The sequence below is a fragment of the Hippocampus comes genome, unplaced genomic scaffold (genome assembly GCF_001891065.2).
Source record: "Hippocampus comes isolate QL1 unplaced genomic scaffold, H_comes_QL1_v1.1 scaffold156, whole genome shotgun sequence".
NCBI lineage: Eukaryota > Metazoa > Chordata > Actinopteri > Syngnathiformes > Syngnathidae > Hippocampus > Hippocampus comes.
Genome location: NW_017805744.1, coordinates 6,311,445 through 6,332,371, shown reverse-complemented (window position 1 = coordinate 6,332,371; position 20,927 = coordinate 6,311,445). Strand labels below are relative to the sequence as shown.

General features: G+C 40.1%; 1 protein-coding gene across 1 annotated transcript in view; it reads right to left on the bottom strand.

Moving 5' to 3' along the window:
- tenm1 (teneurin transmembrane protein 1) overlaps positions 1-20,927 on the bottom strand; it is a 192,126-nt gene that overhangs the window by 85,857 nt on the left and 85,342 nt on the right. The window contains exons 7-9 of the mRNA XM_019883899.1: positions 11,178-11,380; positions 8,322-8,529; positions 2,303-2,404 (exon numbers count right to left, since the gene is read on the bottom strand). Coding sequence (XP_019739458.1) covers positions 2,303-2,404; positions 8,322-8,529; positions 11,178-11,380 — 513 coding nt within the window. The remainder of the gene's footprint in view (positions 1-2,302; positions 2,405-8,321; positions 8,530-11,177; positions 11,381-20,927) is intronic.

The following is a 20,927-nucleotide window of genomic DNA, read 5'->3' as shown; positions in this document are numbered from 1 at the left end:
ACACACACACACACACGCACCCCGGCTTATCACTCAGCTGTTTCAATTTACTCAAGCACCACCTGAGCTCGGCTACCACGGCAACCCAAGAATTGGAGAAAATCCCCTCAACGTCACCTCACTTGCTCTGAACAGGCCGTGAAAACAATCGTGAAAATGAAAGATTTGGAATGAGGGCATTAGGGTTTTATAGAATGAGGAGCTCTCTTCATGCAAAGATGGAGAGCTGTGCTGCAGGCAGCCACCAAGGAACCGACAGATACCCACAACCCCTCACACACACACACACACACACACACACGCACCCCGGCTTATCACTCAGCTGTTTCAATTTACTCAAGCACCACCTGAGCTCGGCTACCACGGCAACCCAAGAATTGGAGAAAATCCCCTCAACGTCACCTCACTTGCTCTGAACAGGCCGTGAAAACAATCGTGAAAATGAAAGATTTGGAATGAGGGCATTAGGGTTTTATAGAATGAGGAGCTCTCTTCATGCAAAGATGGAGAGCTGTGCTGCAGGCAGCCACCAAGGAACCGACAGATACCCACAACCCCACACACACACACACACACACACACACACACACACACACACACACACACACACACACACACACACACACACCATCATCTCAATGCTGCTAGAGAAAAGGCATGACAGGTAGACACTTCAAATGGATTTGATAAGATTTCCAACTAGTAATATTTTTTTTAGGCTAATATGAACTGAAAAAAAATGTGGGCCGTTATTGTCTCGTTTGATTCTCTGTAAATATAACCCAAAACATTCTGCGGCAATAAACGCTCACTTCACTTTTTACAACTCTTGCCATAACTTTTCAAACAACAAATATCACCATGCAACTAAATGAGCAAAGATGAGCGGAACGTATGGATAACGATTCGAGTAAATAAATCGTTGGCGACTACATCGAAACACCTGTTTCAACACAATGAGGCAGATACAAGTATTACAACCGAGGGGGGGAAAAAAAAAAAACAGGGCGGGGCAGAAGAAGAATATTGGAAATAAAGGCAGGGAAGGCCAGAGGAGAAGATTACATTTCACACCAGGGAGTGAGAAAAAGAAATAGAGACACACTCGTAAAAGTCTGAATAAAAATGATTACTATGGTGATATACTTATTTAATACAGTTACGATACTCGGTTGCTGGGTTGATTTAACTACATATTAGGAGGTGGTTTGTTTTTAGGTTATAAGAATATTTTTTTACATGACACCGTAGGACACAACCAAACTGACAACTCCTAGCTGTGAATGCTCATTAAGCAAGCTTGTAGATGTTGCCTAATGAGTACCCTGTAAACAAATTTTAATAATCCTGAGCTCAGATAAAATAATAACCATAAAAGTAATTCCCTCTTATCTAGATGTAGAAGTGGTGCACGGGCAGAGTAAGAGGCCATTCAGTTGTGCCGGAGACACACTGTCATTATTATTAAAATATTGCACAGACCTTGGTGGCTTGTTTTTTTTTTTTTTTCCCACTTCATTTCTCTTTGCCAATTTTGTGCAGATGTTTTCAAGTGAATGCAAGTCAGAGGTGGCTGGCATGTAAGTCATCATGTGAAAAATGTGGTGGAAGGGTCCTCAAAGAATTCAGGACGGAGGGACAGATTTTAAAAGTCATATCCACTTTAAAATGTATGTTTTAAATAACCTCTGCAGATGGAATATTTTGTCTCTTGAGCAATTGCTTTCTGAACCTCGTTGAGCCTTTGTAAGAAAAAGTTGACCGTGTAACATGTAAATAGATGCACTTGGAACAAAAACATGGAACAGATGAGAAGTTGTACCGGTACTCGTTTTTATTTATTATTGCACATAGCGCAAAGCATAAGGCCGGTGTATACATTTTCATTCTGTTTATTTCCATACAGCATTGTCTGTATGTGTATTTGTATGCTTGATTATCCACAAAAAAGCACTTCCCATAAACATTTTGGGAAAGGTGTGACACGGGACATCGAGACAATTTAATTTGGACCCAATCTGTGTAACGCACACAAGATTGTTTTTAATGTTTCATTGTAAACTTACTATCCCCGAAATTCAGAGGCCATGAATTTGTTTGGCAGTTGTTGTTACCTTTTTATTTAATTTCTTTTTTAATTATTATTTGGATTTTTTTTTATAAATATCAGAATTACAAATGGCAATGCATTCAGCCATTCGTTTGAATCTAACATTGGCAAGCAAGTCCATTGTGGGTTTAAAACCATAATGTGCATGACAGTCTCACTTTACACAACATTTTATTTTATTTTTTTGATTACCTTTGGCACAGTTAGGACCCATGAAACCAGCAAAGCAGTGGCAGCGTCCAGCAACACACTCGCCATTTCCATTACATCCTTTGGAACAGCCATCCATTGTTTCTATGAAACAGCATACACAGACACCATTAATGTATTCATTTATTCAAGACATTAACAAAAAAACAAGAAAATAATCCACATGTTACTCCATCAACTGGCATAGCGTTCTGTTATTGAATGAAATATGTGATAAGCAATGGACGGCTCCCCAGACACAGAAGCTATATTAGATTAGCCTGATCCAGCTGCTATCACTCTCTGGAGACTGGCCAGGCACTCACTTACTCTGTGTTGCACTAAGCACATTATGCTGCATTACAGGTTGCAAACACACTGCACGCGCATTTACATACATCAGCGCTTCATCATCAAACTGTTTACAAGAACACAATTTGGAACAAGATTGAACACAAAATCTGCCGTTGTGAACGACCCAGTTAGTGGAGAACGGATTACTGCGTGATGTTACTGCTGGAACAAATGCATGCAGGGGTCAGTAAATAACGGCGCGTAATTGCATCATCACATTTAATTCCTGCCTTTAGTTTGACTTTGCTGCTATGACGTTAAACTTTATGATGTCGACAGTGTCTTTAGATCACTGAACATGAATTGGCTTACTTGCCTACCTTCCATGCAGTCAGTATGGGTTCAGTACCCATTTAGTCATGGTGTGAAAGTGAGTGTGAATGATATTTTCTCGATATGTGCCTGGCAGCTTTCAACCAGAGTCAGCTGGGGCAGACTCCAGCTCTCTGTGACATGATACACGGTGTACAAAATGGATGGATGATTGGATGGAAGGATTGACGGATCATGTTTTTACTATTACCTATACTATTAGGTATAGCTTGATTTGTTTGTCTGAAACCCACTTTTTACTCAATTAACATTCACAAATTAGCACCCACCCAAACACTTGAAAGCTATTTACATGTGTGAACATCACTTCTTTTTTTATCCATTTCTTTCTCTGACAATATCCAAACTTGTTGGGGATAGCATATAGTAGCTGTTAATGGTGATGTAAATGGTGGGCCCATCCATCTATCAGTCTCCATGAATGAGAAAGTAGCTTCTTGACAAATATTCAATCATCAAAAGACAACCGTGAATACACTGATACAGTCCGTGTCGTGATTTTATCATCGTCCAAAAAGCAGCAAGTGGCTAGATAACAAATGGGCAAAGAAACTGTAACCACTACTATTTTATTTTGTTTTACAACGTACTTTTGTGAATAATTGAGCATTGGCAGAAGTAACTCAGCTGGTGCTTTTCTAGTTAATATAGCCAAACGAATATTCTGAGGACCATAACCACAAAGTGCTGAGGGATGCTGGATATTGTGCCCTAAATGAGGGCACATACGGTACCTGTATGTGGTGCGCAGGTGTGGATGTGCACTGGAAATACAAAATGTATGTATGTGAAAGTATGAGCCACTGGCCACTTCTATCCAAGGATAAAAAGGAAATAAAGAGCAAATTACCTGGATTGGGATTAATTACTATGGGGATGAATTGAACAGCACAGGACAGAGTAGATGGATTTGTGTGGCTCGGTTGTGAAAAAAAGAGAACCAATTAACAACCCTTTTTGAACCAAACCAAAATTGTTATGGCGACCCTGATTCAAGTTGAGTCCAATTTATTATAAAGCCCTTAAACACATGGCCACTGAGGAGGGCAAGAAAAAAAAAAAAAGAGAAACCTTGAGAAGGGGCCGCAGATGGGGGAATCCCCATTCCTGACTATTCTACACAGAAATGATGCTGTATTGTGCCATATAACATCAATGTAAGCCAGATGCTGGAAAATAGGTGACAAGAATGAATCTCTTTAAAATTTGTTCTTTCCATTTTCAGATGGTAACAACAAAACCAAAAACATATGAGCATTAGTAAGTATAATCTTCGCTTGTTAGGCATCAAAGTCGGTCAGGGCTATCCAATGAGCCATACTGTATCAAGGGCAACGTTGTTTACAACGTCACTGTAATCAACTCTATGCATTATAACTGAAATGGGAGATATATTTTTGCAGCATCTAGTTTATTCATGTTTTCTTTCTCCTCTGCCCATCTGGATCATGTTACAAAATGGCAGACTGATCATCTGATAGAATGTGCCTGTGGTCCTCACAGATGGTGACCTGCTGACAGGCCAACATCTTAAACTGATGCTGGTTACCGAACTCCAGGTCACGTAAGCCTAACCAATTAAATATAAAAATCAACCTCTATCCTGTGTCCTGTTTCCCCAATTTAGTATTTCTAATTTAAATTGACATTGTACAATACACGATCTGGCATTTTTTTAATCCAAGAGATTTCAAAACAAATACATTAAAAATAACTTTTTGTTTTTCGACTGCCCATTCAAAGTGGAAAGAACAAATAATACACAGATTACAACCATGTGCTGTCTGTCCTGCTCTGGCCAGAGCACATAGATCTACTCATGAGTCAAACCACTGCTGTCCGCTGCCTTCTTTTATTGAGGTTGCATGAATGACAAATCCTTCATTGGCATGGACCACACACGTGCACACAGCCACACATTTTACAAACAAACACACACAGCGATATAGTGCGACTCTCGCCTTGAGGCACGTGTGACACATGCTAATGAGACAGACAGTGCAGTTCCTCCACAGCAGTGCATCACTATAGAAACCAAAGTCATTTTCACCTCCATCACCTGTCATCGTCACACTGATGGAGAGGAGTGCCAATCATCTCTCACACAGTCAGGAAAACTCCTCATGTGAGTCTTCTATCCTCTTGGAAGAAAAATAAACTCGCGTGTGTAAATTCTAATATTGGATGTGGCACCTGACAAATGCAATGAGCAAGAACTCATCTGCAAGGTCAGGGAAGAGCTTTTATTCCTGAGAAGACGGCGTGATCTCACAGAAAGCTGGAGGTCAGCGAGGTTGTAACAGTAAATTAAGGTCTCCATTTTCAGGTCACTATCATAGCTATAAAATTTTCCAACCAATTAACAAGCACTGCACAAAGATAGTGTATTTGACTATATGGCGTGTGTGTGTGTGTGTGTGTGTGTGTGTGTGTGTGTGTGAATGCATAATCTGTTCTTTCCACTGACTAAACCCTTTTCAGTTGGAAATCATTCATGCCATAAGTTATTGCGGCTAAGTGTGATTATAAAATAGGTAATTCCGCCCAAGTGGTCTGATTGGTCAAATAAGCATTCCGATTGTAGTTTATGAGCCTTTTAAAGTTCCAGCAATGCTTTATGACCCTTGGGTTTTAATCTGAAATGAATTGACAATTAGTTGACTAGAAATGCCCATTCAGTTTCTAACCATGATTTTATAGAAAATGTGTGGGCATCAATGCGGTCATAAACTCGATTTTTTCTTATTTGTACTTGAGAGAGGAGGACGCATGAGAAAAAAATGGCGGATTTGAAAATATGCACAATTAGCCCAGCGTGTGCAGGCAGTGGGAATTCATTAACATAATGATTATGCAATTTCTTTCATCTGATATTGTATGTCGGAAGGCTTTTTTTAAATCATGACAGTCTCCCAGTCGTTTATATATCTGCTTGGCTCATAGTACCTGTGCACATTTTCCAGCTTTTTTTTTTGTGTCCAAGTAAGCAGCAATTACATTCTTAATGTTAGCACGAAGGAGTCTATAAATAAGCAAAATGACCCTTGACTGATGCAACACAAGCCTGTAGTCAGTCAACCAAACACATGCAGCTTTAAATGTTGTTTCACTGTCCCTTTTATTCCGACGAAGGAAATTAATGATCATTGTGATTGCCCATGACAGCATTGGAGTACACATTATCGCATACCTCATTGCTTTTGCACCCACGCTTTATGGCCACCCATGTGTTTTTATGACCACAAGCATATGAGGGTAAATCAGCATTGACTTGACGGATTGTTTCCATAGTTTTCATGTTTTCTGTCTCTCTCTATCTCTCTCTCTCCCTCTCTCTCTCTTTCTCTCTCTAGATATAGATATACAGTATATAGAAAATGTTTTTTGTTTTTATTCGAAAAAGCATACATATATGCTGCTTCCTGACTTATTCTCAATATTCATTGCTGGATCTAGTTACTCTTTGCCGCGCAGAAGCTCAATTTCCCGACAATGATCATCTCATATCTTATCTTCCTCTCAGGCTCCAGTCGGAGCTCCAGCACATCGGGTCTCACATTAGAATGCGCCGCCTCACGGGTCAGTGGGTTTGATTTCCTTCATCCGAAACAACACAGTGATAGCTCGGAACCATTGTTTGAATTGGCGGTAAAATGAACTTTTTCATCAAGGCTTTATTTTTTTTTTTTCCCCTGGTGCGCCAAGCCCTTTGACACACTGCTGGCTGCCATTCAAAGCCCATCCCTTTTGACTACATTTACATGATTGAAGGGACGCTGATACTAACTCAGTTCAGAATATACAAATGAAACAAATGGCTGTTCTCTGGCAGTCTTCAAACCTAACATGCCAAATGCTTGACAACCCTGGAATAACATTAATGTTAATTGGTTGCATGCTGTCGGTCATTACATAAAGGACTCTGCCAACATGGAAAAAAAAAAGCCATGATTTCAGGACAATGTTCTTTTTTCACAATGTGACAGTTCAGCCAGATTACTTTGCAGCCTGGTCTTTCAAGCGGTGCTTAATATCGGAGCATGTTTACATCCATCAGTAATGATGATTACATCAGCAGGACATTTGTAACACCAGATTCCAAATAGTTATAAATAGAGGTGCGCATTCACGGACTACATTTACTTTTATACATTTACTTAAGTTATTTTTTTTGCATGAATTGTAGCTGTTGGAGTAATTCTACTAAGGACACTACTTTTCATATCTGATACAGATACCAATACTGCAGCCTTGAAGATCGGCTGAAACTGATCCTACACGATCCGATTCTTACTTGTCACTCTGACAGTTGTTCACAAAAGGTGGCCGGAATGTGCTTGACATTGATGTGTAAAAACACCATTGCTCACATGACAAAAACACAGGCACATGACAACGATGGCGACAGCCTGTCAGTGCCAGTGTTGTCTCAGAACTAAAATTTTGACTTGAGTACGATCGTGGCATAAAATACCTCAGTACCGATCCTGAAACAATACCACAGCAACAACAACAACAAAAAAAGAGTTATTTTCTTTCTTTGCAGAGCAATGTTTTAAAAGTACTCGTTTCTTTACTCGTTCCATGGGTATAATCATTTGTATAAAAAAATAAAAAAAAAAAAGTTCCCAGGCGGCTGGAAGGTAGGCTGATGTACCCTTGAGAAAAGGCACCAAACTGCCCCAACTGCTCGCCCTCGAATCTCCAGTGTATCACACACAGTACTAATGTAACAAAAAATAATAACCACGCAAATATTTTCATCTTCCATTTTCATTTGGTGAAATAAGTAGGTTTTGCAATAGTATCGTTTTATTCTGAAATGCATTTTATGCCGTATGTAACTTGACCTCTCAGCAATGAAAATGTTTCACACCAGCTATCTAAATTTTGCAACCTCTCAAAGTTTTGACTGTGGCAGTACTTTCATTTCACATGAACCCAAAAACCCGAGTGAAAATGCCGCCAGTAATTATGCAGTTGTCAGTAGTCCTGCATTATTTAGACTCCAAATTACGCCCGGATCCATGTGTGTCATAATACTCAGCAATGTACCAGGTTTTGCCATTACTACGCACAGTCCTTATCATTCTCTTTCAAATCGCTGTCTTCTTGTCACACCAAGCTCACTTGACTTGAACAATACGGAAGTTCTCTTCAAAAGTAAATGACTTGACACTTCAACATGTCAGTCTGTTTTTATACATCAACAGATGAAAGCTGAGAGAGGAAAAGACAACGAAGATCTCCGAGACAACGCGTTACAGCGGAAGCGTGTTGTGACTCAAACCGGCCAAACGATTGCAACCTGTAAAGATGCAAGTCGTCTTCTCACCTATGGGTGTGCTGTGGAGTAATACTTGCTCGAGGTTGCGTCCATCGTTGTAGAGAGCCAGATGCCAGGTGCCAGGGTCCATGTACTCAATAAAGCGCGTTTCTTGGAAGCCGCTCAGCAGCAGACCTTTGGGTGCTTTGCCAGCTGAAACATGATCACTCAAAGATCTGGGCAGCGCCTTGCCTTCCAGCAGTTTCACAAAGTCGAACTGAACACAGAAGGAAACATCATCAAATAATAGTTAACTGCATGTGCACAAAGAGAATTAGTGCACATGCAATTTCAAGGGGAGACCTTGGAGGGCAGAGTTTTTTTTGTTGTTGTTTTGTTTTTTGGGTGAAGATGGAACAAGCCAGTCGCATTATTGAACCGATTTAAAATCTCCAACCTACACTCTTAAAACCTCTGGATCAAAAATAACGCCCTTTTAGTCAAAAAAATAGATGGACCCGCTACTTGGGATGTTTTCTGTCAATACAACCCCATTTTGGAGGTTGTTTTGTCCAGGTCTTTGAATAGGAATATACCAATTCAGGCGTGATTTACAAATGTTTTAAAAACGGACGTGAAAGATGTGAAAACTGATCTGCTAACCAGGGAGTGTGTCAAACTAGCAAAACGTCTAAGTTGGCACCCTTTCAGAGGGCAGTATATGCAAAATCAGGGTGTACTATAAATTTCCATTCATAGAATAAAAAAAAAAAAAAAAAACATTTTAATGAAAATAGTTTTCATTGATATGAAATGCTCTACATAATGAGTAATGCTTTGACAACAGAAATGGCCTCAAATACGCTAAACGAGACTTGCGCTGGCAGGCAAATTTTTATGCACGGGAGTGCACGGGAGTCAGTCTACCAAAATGCGGCCCATTATATCAATCACAACATATTTTTCATATCTAAATGTATTTTTTTCCTTGGTATTTAGCGTGAATCTCAAGAAATTGGATGACATAATGCCTCAACCGCAAAGCATAACATTGCAAAAGAGTCCTGCCTGTACGCTAGGGATACCGGTAGGGGGAGGTCATGAAATTGATACGCATGTAATCCGCAAGTCTTTATATGGGTGCACCAGTGGTGAGTCCCCGTATTTGTTGCTTCTTCCAACTTGAGGCCAGTAGACATCAGTGTCACATTGCCAGGCTCTCTTTGCTAATTTGCCAATTGATCGAAATTAATTAAAAAAACTAATTTAACTTGAATTAAAATTCTAACCACTCACTCTGTACTTTTAATTTGCTTCCAATGCTGAAGTACATTTAATGTCATAAAATTACATTTGTGTTAAGATACTTGTATTTTCACTTTCAGGTACTTTCGACAATATTGATTTACTCGGTTGATGGTTCCCCTTAACATATCACAGTGATGGATTACTTTTTTCTGACCCAGTCATATGTTTCTTCTCCCCTAATACGCGAACATTTCCGATTCCATTACTTTTAAATTAATCTTGTGATTGCGGTGCTGACCTAAATGTTTTCAGAGTAAAAACCTTCAGAGCTACCTAAAGCACAAATCCTTGCTTTAAATACGGCATTCTTCTCAACTTTCACACCTGTTGCAAACAGCGCACACAATGGGTTAGGAAGCGAAAATGCAATTTAGCAACTGCGATGTGCAATTTTCAACAATCAATTATATTTCAGTGTATCTTGATGATGATCTGGAAGAGGATGCATTGTCATTATTAGTAGTAGTAAACATACTATATACTTTGCGCCAATGTAACCCAGCATCCAACTCTTGAATCGTACGTCCCTTGTCTGTTCTTAACCAGGAAGGAGGTTACTAACAGACAAATGGACAAACAAAGCCAAATGCATCGTTTCTTTGAATTGTTTTCAGTTTTATTAATGGTTCAGCTGTGGTGGCGGTCCAAGCTCTACTTAGAGGCCTTTGAGTTCTGCGATATCTAATCATTAAGGCATTGCTAAAACAACAAATCTAATTTTGGTCGAAGAATTTTGCATAGTATTGCATGTGCAGCCATATGCAGTATGTATACTATAAGTATATGTAAAAGAGTAATAAGTGCCACTCTTCATGCTGATCTGCACATATTTTATTGAACGTTCCTCTTCATATTGTGTCATTGGCACAACAGATGCTCAAATACAGCTCGATAAACTAGTAGGGAATTAACCATTAGTATTTGACGTTCTCCTGTTTTTCCTGTGACCTGCTGTCGTTCAGGGCGGGCGGCTTTAAAACCACACTGCAGATGAAGAATTACTGCGTTCAATTTCGAGATTGACTGAAAACTGGCACACGGGCAGCTTAATCAGAAGCACTGCTTTTCTCTGTGTAAAAGGGCAAAAAAGACACAAACAATAAAAAAATAAATAAAATTAAAAAAAAAAACAAGAGTTTTCCAGGCGTTTAGCCTTTGGCTTCCACCATACCAAATGTGTTTTTCAACTCAGAAAATTGATTTTGGAGAAATCTCTGACTTTGTTAATATTAATATTCAAGTACATTTGTCATTAATGTCAGGACTCATGGCAAGTTTTAATTGGGTCAGAATGTCAGACATAAATGGCATCAGCTATCTCATTGATACTGTAGCAGGCACAAAACTACTTGGCTTAATATGTTGACTTCATGATTTTTGTAATGAATCAATATATTTGGTGTTTTTTATTGCTCATTTATATGTCCTAAATGGTTTGGGAAACTGGTTAGTATGACATTAATAAATAACTGTAGTTCAAATTTTTTTACCATCTTGCATATGTATTTTTTAGCAGGCAGTGATCTTTTTAAGACTTTGGGTATTTTGGAACTTGTGTGTGAGCATCATGACATGTTGCTAGCTGACAGAGTGTCTGACGCGACCGTGATGGCTTACCTGTGTGTGTGTAGGTGGTATATTCCTGCGTCCGTAGACCCCCAGCAGTGCATTATGGGAGAGGGAGAGATTGAACTTGATGTGGGTCGGGTGGTGCACAGTCATATGAAACCTCCAAAAGACTCCTGGTGGGATGGCCTGATTCTGTTGTGTTCCAATGTCGACCTCACCACTGTCAATGGTCCGTCCGCGCACCCACTTCTCTGTCGAATCAAACCACATATAGGTGATGTAAAGGTCACATACTGTAGATTTATCAAAGGGAACGCGGGGCTTGCTTCACCATCAAAGGACCAATTAAATACCAGCTCCATGTCCTCAACCATCATTGGGATCACCACTCTTACTAATGAAGTGAGACTGAAGAGACATCAGGAATGACTCTTCGCTGTAGAAATCCTGCTTTTCAAGAGACTCTATATTGGCAGTCCTTTGGATACGCCCCGCATTGAAGATGAACTGCTTTAAAAGAAAGTGTTTTGTCTGAGTACTATCCACAGGGACTGCGACATGGGCAACTTTAGTATCTTTGTAAAAGAAAGAAATAGAACGGAGAAAAGGGGTGTCGACACGCATGCATGCAATCACATATGGAATCACGGCAGAGAGATAGCGTCTTGATTAAGTGTGTGTCTTTGTGTGTAAGGAAAATTGATATTTCCTAAAGTCCTTTCGCCATTAGCTCATTGCATCTCCATACGCTTTTATCAACCAATCTTTTGTGTTGGGGGTGGGGTGAGGCAGAACCTCTTCAGCCCTCTTTGTGTCTGCCTTTATGGAGGGATATATCTGTGCTTCTAAAAGAAGATGGAGGAAATACGGTGACAGAGAAGAGCCCGCCAATCGTTACGGCCACAAAGGCAGATGAACAGTTAGGGGCAGATTCATTGATGAGTCTGCATGCTCTCGATCGACAACGGCCACAGCTTTACCACTCCATTTTGGCAACTTCATGCACACCCTCAAGCCGGCCGTCATATATCTTGCGCCGTCAAATGACAGTGAGTAAGAGAATACAGAGAGATACCACTGTTCATATCATCAGTGTTCTTTACTTCTTACTATACTATTACTCTTGTCTTGCTTTAGAAATGGCTACACTGCAGTCCCAAAGAATCTTGGACTGACACATTACGGGCATCAGCTGATCATTCTTAATGATCATTTCATGACTTCCCATGATGAAAAATCAAGAAACAGAAAAAAAAAAGATATTTTTAATTGATCAAGTCTACGCTCACTTCTACTGTAAATGTCGATGATAGTGTAATGTATAAGTATGAGAATTCAACAGACATATAAACAGACTGTTATGTGATGAGTGTGGATTGTGCTAACCACAAATGGTGAAAGGACAAAAATGGAGCTGAAAAATAAATAAATAAATAAATAAATAACAGTTCTGGACTTCCAAGTAAAGTGATTTAAAAATCACTGGGAGAAAGGAATTCAACCGGGAAATGTATTTTTGTAACAACGTCTGAGGTCTACTATTTTCAAAACAGGCAATTTGAGTGTCCATGCAAAACAATCCCTGCCCAAAAGCTCAGCGTCCTTTGGTTCAGATGTGATTGGGCAGAGAGAAAAACACAAAATGCTCTCCAATTATAGTAGGAGGATGGAAGCAGCTTGGCAGAACTAAAATGCTTTTATGCATTCCTGCTGAGTATACCTCCCTCTGTCTATTCCCCTTAATCCTCACTCCTGTGCTTCACCAAGAAAATAAAGGCCAGCAGAGGGATGGATGTCCCAAGGAAAGCAGCCTTTTATTCAACTCTAGATGAATAGGACATGAATCGGGCATGGAAGTTGGCACAATTCAGGGAGGCAGACACGAACGCAGGCAGCACGACAGGCCAGCTGACTGGCAGGGAGATGAGCAACCAGGTCCTTCTGATGCTAATTACTGTACTGTAGCTCTTCTCGTCTGATGCAATATGAGGACAGACACCAGAGCTCACGGCATCTGCAAGTCTCGGGATTGGGTAAAGTGGGGGTTGGTGGGCAATATTTGTAGGAGGAGGAAGAAAAAGATGGGTGGGGGAATGAGCCAAGAAGATACTAGCATGTCTAATAGAGAAGCTGGCAGCGTCAACTTACTGCTGCTGATGCAAGAAAGAGGAAAAACCCTTCTTGTGTCTATCTCAGCAGAAAAAAAAAAAAAAAAAAAAAAAAAAACACTTTTTTATTTATTTATTTTTTTTTAACAAGAAACAGGCGAGGATGGAAACATTATGTTGGTCCATCAGAAAACAAACAGATTCAATGGTTACTCTGAAACTTCTGCTCTCTGCTGTCAATCAATATTTAAAAGATCATCAGCTTGATTTTGAACGCGCTTCCCTGCCTCCAACCTTGTTGGAGTTTACTGTAAAACTAAACGACCAAAAGAGTTACAGTCAATTTATTTAAACAACAACACATGCTTCGTTTTTAAGACATCGCTCGCATTGTTAATGGGGCATCCCATTCTAATGCTAATTGTAAATTAACATCGACTTGGAGTGATGCTCCTTCAAAGTAATGAATATTCACACACACAGATGTTGTGGAAACACATAAACACAGGTAAGATAACATTACTCATACTCAATCTCCGGAATAATCCGCAGAGAGGTGGGTTCCACAAGCGGAGAAACAGATAAGGCTTTGACAAAAACAAAACATGTTTATTTACAAAAATGCAAGACCGACAGAGTACAACAAAAGACGCAGGTAACAAAGAATCAGGAAATAATGAAACAAACCAAAAACGCTGCAAAAAGCAAGGATGAATATCAATGGAAAAAGCTTGTCACAAAAGGACAAGTAAATCCAATGAACGAGAACACTTTAACCGAGGAAATAAGAACAATTAAATACAAGAAAATACTTAAACAAGAATCGTGGCGAGAAGCTATGAAGCAAAGACTATGAACATCTGGAAAATTCAGGCACTCGGAGACTAGCGTTGTGAGCAAGGCTGTAATAATCCGACAGCCAGTTGTCGGCGTGGCAGAGTCTATAAAGGAAGCTGGTAACGAGGCATGATTAGAGAAAGGTGCGACTCATGAGATAACGCCCACTCTTCAGCTGGAGACTGGAAAAACTGCGGTCAAATACAAGCAGTTAGCGATCGAGCAAAGTATTTGTCATGGTAGGCCAAAAATCGGTGACAAAAAATGATGACGAGAAGATTCACAGGAAGTGGAGATGAAACCGCGACAGACACGGTGGGACGTCGACTAGAAACGAATTTACAAACAACTTGAGGATGGTTCGAGCCGTAATTGAATAATCTTGTCATGCGATGAGGGCTTACGCGCTACACAGCGACCTGATCTGTATTCATCGGGTGAGTGGTTCCCTTCTGGATGATCCGATAGCAGCAGAGCTTCAAAAAAAGCCGCAAAGGTAAGCGCTAACTTCCTATGTAGCTAACGTAGCAATTTGCTAAGAGCTTCTTAAATTGATTGATCACAGTTGGGTACTTAAGTGTGACAGGATCCAATGCCCTAAGAAAAAATTACTTAGATGGATGAGAATATTCACAGACATGCTTTTCTGTAATATGCTGTCTGTATCACAGAGATTGCCGTCGGACAGTTTCGCGCAGTACAAAAAGAGGTACAAAAAAAAAAAAGTCCACAATACCCCACAGCGAAAAAAAATGGGCTTATTGATGGGAACTATACTGTATATTTTTCTGTAATTTACAGATACACCCAGCAGCAGTACAACTCCCACCCCTGTTGGCAGAGCAGAGAAAGGAAAATGTGTTTATAAAAAAAAAAAAAAAAAAAAAAAACACTGCAAAAATGGAAAAAAAAAAGATAATTATGTATTCATGGTAATTGCTTACGTATCTATTTCAGGTCATGAGAAAGATTCTAGGTGGCAAGCTGGCTGGAAAATAAATATATTCCCTCTACACTTCAACCCCCACACACATACTATGGAACAGCATGTATGCACGTCAGTACCGCCGCACGCACATTAGAGTGCTTCACCTTTTTGCAGATCATATTTATTTTCAGAAAACCCTCATTTTCTCCTTATTTTTCCTGAGAGTGATGATTTGAGTGAAACCAAACTAATGGGAATAAGGTAGAACCATGCTTTTTCTTTCTACATAACAGAGCGGATTCCACTTGCTTTCATATTGCACCCTCTGTGTTTATATTGTCAGAACACAAGATATTTTATCGGCCTTGAAAGATGAGTGAAAATGCTGAAAATTGGCCGGCGCTCTATCTTTTCAGAAAATGCTTGGCACTGAAAGGGTTAACCCATTAAGTCCCAAGCCTTGTGGGAATAACATAAGATAAAATAAATATGATAAACAGATAAGTGTAATGCTTCAATGTGTGCAAAGATGAAACCAAGGCACATCGGTCTCCTATTGGTCACAGGAATGTGCAAAGAAGAAGGTTTGCTGTACCAAGTAATGACAAAATGCATAAAAAAACCCCAACATGGAGCACAGGTGTCTTTTGTTGACTTTAATAGTTATGTGGGCAATTTAGGCGGGGTACAATACACTAGAACACTTGAAAAGCACAACTGCAGGACATAATTCTCATTCATGCAGTGAAAATGAGTTGTGCTGCTCTCAAACGCAAAGACAAAATAAGGGAGCAAATATTGACCATGTGCCTTCACTATTGGTCACAGGAATGTGCAAAGAAGAAGGTTTGAAGAAGGTGGACGCTCAATGCGAACGTGTCCCTAAAACTAACATTCTTACAGGCCGCATGCAAATATGTCACCAGAATGATTTTCATGCATGATTGAAGCAGATTATCAACACATCATTGAACACTGTTAGCTGATGATTTGATCACTAACGCTGTTGTGCTACTCAGAATACAAAAGAAGAGCGGGCTACAGAGGTGTTTAGGGGAGGAAAAAAAACTTGTGGTTAAAGAGGGCTGGGGTCAGAGTTGTGAAAGTTCATGATGTGCGCAAACTAGTTGAAAGTTGAGCTCACACATTTTAAAATGGCATTAACCTCAAAATACTGCCATGTCCGCTTAGTTGCCATTCAGCCCACGCTAGTGGAAAGCTGCAACTTGCTGGAACTTAGAGGACTTAAAGCAAAAACAGGACTGTGGTCTTCAAATCGCAACACTGAAGACTACAACAGCCCTGTTTTTGTGCAACACAAATGCAGTAGAAACCAGGCTGAGGCAGATGAGCAATGAGCCGTCGCACACTCCACCTAAACCCTCCTCTCGTTTTCAGGCGGCGGTAAAACGCCAATCCACCTGCGACTTGCCGTGAACTGCCACCCCTCCTTGCAAAATTCAAAGGGAAAACAATGCAATGTCTAAACCCGAGCACAGGCTAAGAAATCCCTCATTATTTTAGCACAACTTTCCCGAGTGAGGTAACCACCACGGGCTCTTTTTTTCCCCTTTCCAAGGCGCCTTCATGGTTTATATTTTGATGATGAATGCGGCGGCGTGAGGCTCTGTGGCTTGGGTTGCCAAATTAGGACTTCATCCACCTACATATGAAGGCTGTTTTACCAGGAATTTAGCCGGATTTTCTCCTGGAAGTCTTATGAAACCTGGCACTCTTGAACAAAAAAAAGGAAATGAGTGAGCACGTCCACAAAAACAGTCATCGGACAGATATTCCGTGTTCAGTTCACGACCGCCCAAAAATATGAAATTAAATATGAGTTCATGAACTTTTGTTGATTGAACCGCTGGCTGCGCTCAATTAGCTTCCTAGTGTGTCATCTAGAACTGTAACACGGCCAACTGTCGTCGGAGATCTTGGACTGGTTGGTCTGATCCACAGTAGACTATGTTTTTGGGTTTTGGATTTTGGTTTTGGGGTTTTTTTCGGGGCGGGGGCAAAAACAGTGTTGCCACAGTTACCTTGGAAAAAAAATCACTTAATACTTGCTTTAAAAAGTTACTTAGTTACTTGACAGATTACTTGATTTTTGCAAATAACTAAGTTAGATTGCAAGATTAATAGTTACATTAAGGAGGTACCGACAACCCTGTTCAGCACAATCACAATCTGGTGGGATCTTCGTTTTAAGAATGAATGAATGAAAGAATGAATGAATGAATGCATAAGGTGCTGTGATCCATGTTTGTTTGTTTGTTTTTTTTGTTTTTTTTGGAAGCTTGACAAGACTCACTCTACAGCAAAGTGTCACAAACCGTATAGCATATTTTTGGTTTTAGCTGACCCAAACTCAAAAGAGGGAATGTTTTTCCAGCTTGAAAACACAAATCTCTCTCACTCAACCATCGCTGTTTGGTATGGACACATGAATCTGAAAACGTGACACCACGCATACATGACGTCACTCCCTCAGACGGGAATATCAAGTTGAAGACTCCCACAATGGCTCGCTATCTTCAGTCTGCAAATTCTTGTAAATTACAGTTATTTGCATCGGCAGAGAATTGATTCATAACTGTTTGTTGGCCCCATTTGGAACAGCCCTGATTCTTATTTAAGCATATCCGAGTCTGTGCTTTTATTCTCTCTATCACTCTTTGTGTTGCCATGACACAAATCTGAATTGTGCCATTTGGGAGCAGAAAAATCTGAATTGTGTCACGGGAATCATTATCTATAAATAATGCCCAAGATCTGCCATCTTCATTGTTGCGTGTACACCTGGCCAGCTAATGACTGAGCTACTTTAGGACATGGAGCACAAGGTCTCATTATTTTTTCTTGCCTAGGGGTTATTCAGGTAAAACAATTACATTTTACGTAATCATTTTTCAAAGGAGCGAAAATGTATTTGGCATGAATGTTATTAACCCTAAGATTCTAATGAAGCAAAGAAAGGAGTAAAAGTGCAGCCGACGTCTCGGATAACGGGACATGTCTGGAGGGACCGAAACTGGATGTGTGTTAGTCCACATTAGAGTGTTTGATGTCGGTCTCTCACACTAAGGCAGACAACATTAACAGTGTTCCAAATGCAAGCAAAATTGCCGCAGGATGAATAAAAATATCACAATGGCTAAGGTCTCTACAATTACTTCGATTCGATGAAGGTCTTTTTTGAGCAGGTGGCTTAATAAGCTTTCAGCCACCTCTCTCTACTCTGCAGCCTAATGAGTGTCAGTCAGAGTCAGGAGGAGATAATGCTCTTGGCCTTCAGGCTTTCCATTACTCTCTTGTCCTCACCGTCCACCATCAAAGCCTCAGGTTATGTCTGTGACTGACAAGTCTGCCTGTCTACAAATTTACTTATCCCAGGAGCCTGTGAGATTTTCATTGGTGCACGTTACCTTAGCTAAAATGTTATTGCCTGTTTTTCCCCCCCTACTTTGGACTATATGTAAAATATGTTATTCTAGAAAACAAATATTTTGTATGAAATAATTACCGTGATGTAAAGATTATATTACACCTAGTGTGGCAAACAGTGGTTGCTTTTGAATTAAAAAAAAAAAACAAAAAACTAAAACTAAATAAAAAGAAGACAAAAACAAATTGCTTACAATAATTTGGAGAAGTACAGAGATCACTTGGCGGATTCACAGCTCGCTATAGCCTGAGACTCAAATTTGATGCATGGTCAATAAGGAAACTCACTGTTTCCTACTCGAACAAAATATCCTTTGAACACGCATTATCCATTATTTCATTATAAATTAAATCAATTGCAAATACACGTGCAGAGTAAAACTTGTACAAACAAATGGGGTCGCACATTTAGAATTTTGTGTATAAAATAAGATGCACAAATTAAAGGCCACGTTATATAGAAGATGTGCTTGGCTACAAATACAGTAGTTGGGCCCCTTGGAGTTTCTGCTCAACCATCGAGTGTAGAAAAGTAAGTGAGTGAGTGAGTGAGTGAGTGAGTGAGTAGTTATGTCTGTTTCTTGGCTGGCTATTTATTTCCAAAAATGTATCTGCCGGTCAGCCATTCTCAATTTCAGCGAACTGTGACATAACAATAATGGTAAATTACATAGTACAGTGGCCCCCATGTACTCATGACCCAGCACTCGGAGGGCCGCTCTTCTGCATATTTTCCATCTCTCCCCGTTGCAACACATCTGATTCAAATGATCAGATGATCAGCAACCTCTGCGGAAGCCTGATTTTGAACCTGTTCATTTGAATCAGGTGTGTTGCAACAGGGGGAGATGGAAAACATGCAGAATAGTAGCCCTCCAGGACTGGAATTGCCCACCCCTGGGTTAGATGGTTACGTTTAGGGTTCGAGGGTTAGGATTAGGGTTAGGGTCGTGGTTATGGTTAGGGGTTAGCGTTAGAGGGTTTGGGTTCAAGGGTTAGGGGTTAGGGTTAACACTTTCCCGATCATATGACATCAGCTGTATGATTTTAAAATGTAACAGCAGTTTATAAAATATTAGTGTATTAATAGATAGTTTGTGTATCACAAAGCTGTACTGTGAATACAGTTTGAATTGATGAATTTAATTTCTTTCACTACAGTGAGCAGAGAGATTTGAATGCAGGATGAGTAGCAAATCGACATGTTGTTCCTCCAAAGCTTTTTAAACTTGAGGCCTGGGGTTCACTAAATGATTATTGTGTATGTGTGGATACGCGTATATATGTGTGTGTATGTGGACTGGTGTTGTGCACATCTCCTGAGAATGTATCCCAGCGTGAGAAAATCAATGAGACCAGTGTAACATGGACTCGTCCATCAGCATTTTGTCTCTCTCTCTCTCTCTCTCTCTCTCTCTCTCTTTTGCCATCACTCTATCCCCCCTCTCTCTTTCTCCCCGACACATATCTTTTCTCATATACAGTATAGACTTGATCGACACGTTTTCTTACACAGCGCTCCCACTTCCCTTAACTTTCTCTCAGCATACAATATTGATGTGCTTTTTAAGAGCCCTCTGTCACATTCTAGCGGTCTGCACTCCATTTCCAACCACAGGCAAGAGTGAAAAGAATTTGGCATGAACTCCCATTTCAGCAATGAATGCTACCATGGCATTGGCTCAAGTGCCATTCTTCAAGCCCCACAATCTTCACTTGATAACGAGGCAATATGCACCCAGCGAAGGTCACTTTGCATCAATTTATAAAATAAATTCATCTGATGCGTCCGACTGACTGAAATGGTAGCCGCAAACTCCACCTTATTTCATTAATGTAGAAACGTTATTTCCAGAACATGCTTTCTGCGGCACTCTGGGTACTTCTCTGTCGGCATGTCAAATAAAGCAATGTTGAAGCATGTGCACTCTCAAACACGCAACAGAGTTTGATTATCCCGGGGTGAGTGGCAATTACAGTCGTGCTAATGACAAATAATTTTACTTCTGTAGAGCTACGAAGGGCGTCTGATGATGTGAATAAACTGCAGGAGAGTTCACGCACAGACCATCAAAACACAATGTCTATCCCCGTGTAAATGACACGGCATGTAAATGACAATCTCCTGCTGCTGGAATAATGAAGCAATAGGCTTCTCTTGCGCATACTAGTTTCAATGTTTGCAATATGACAACACATTTAAATGTATACCTGCTATGAAAACAACCTCAATTATATATTGTAACAGCAGGGTTGGAGAAGAAATCGAGGACTTCTTTTTTCATGTATTTCTTCGTCTATCAAGGTAACTGGTCAGTACGTAATGTAAAAGGCATATTCCCCAATAAATTGCATCTTTGAAAAATGTGGATTTTCAAGCATTGTCGAAAGCCTGTGAATCAACCTTCAGCAATAAAAATGAACAAACAGGGCGTTAAATCATTGTGCCAAACGTGATTAATCTATCTCTCTATGTGA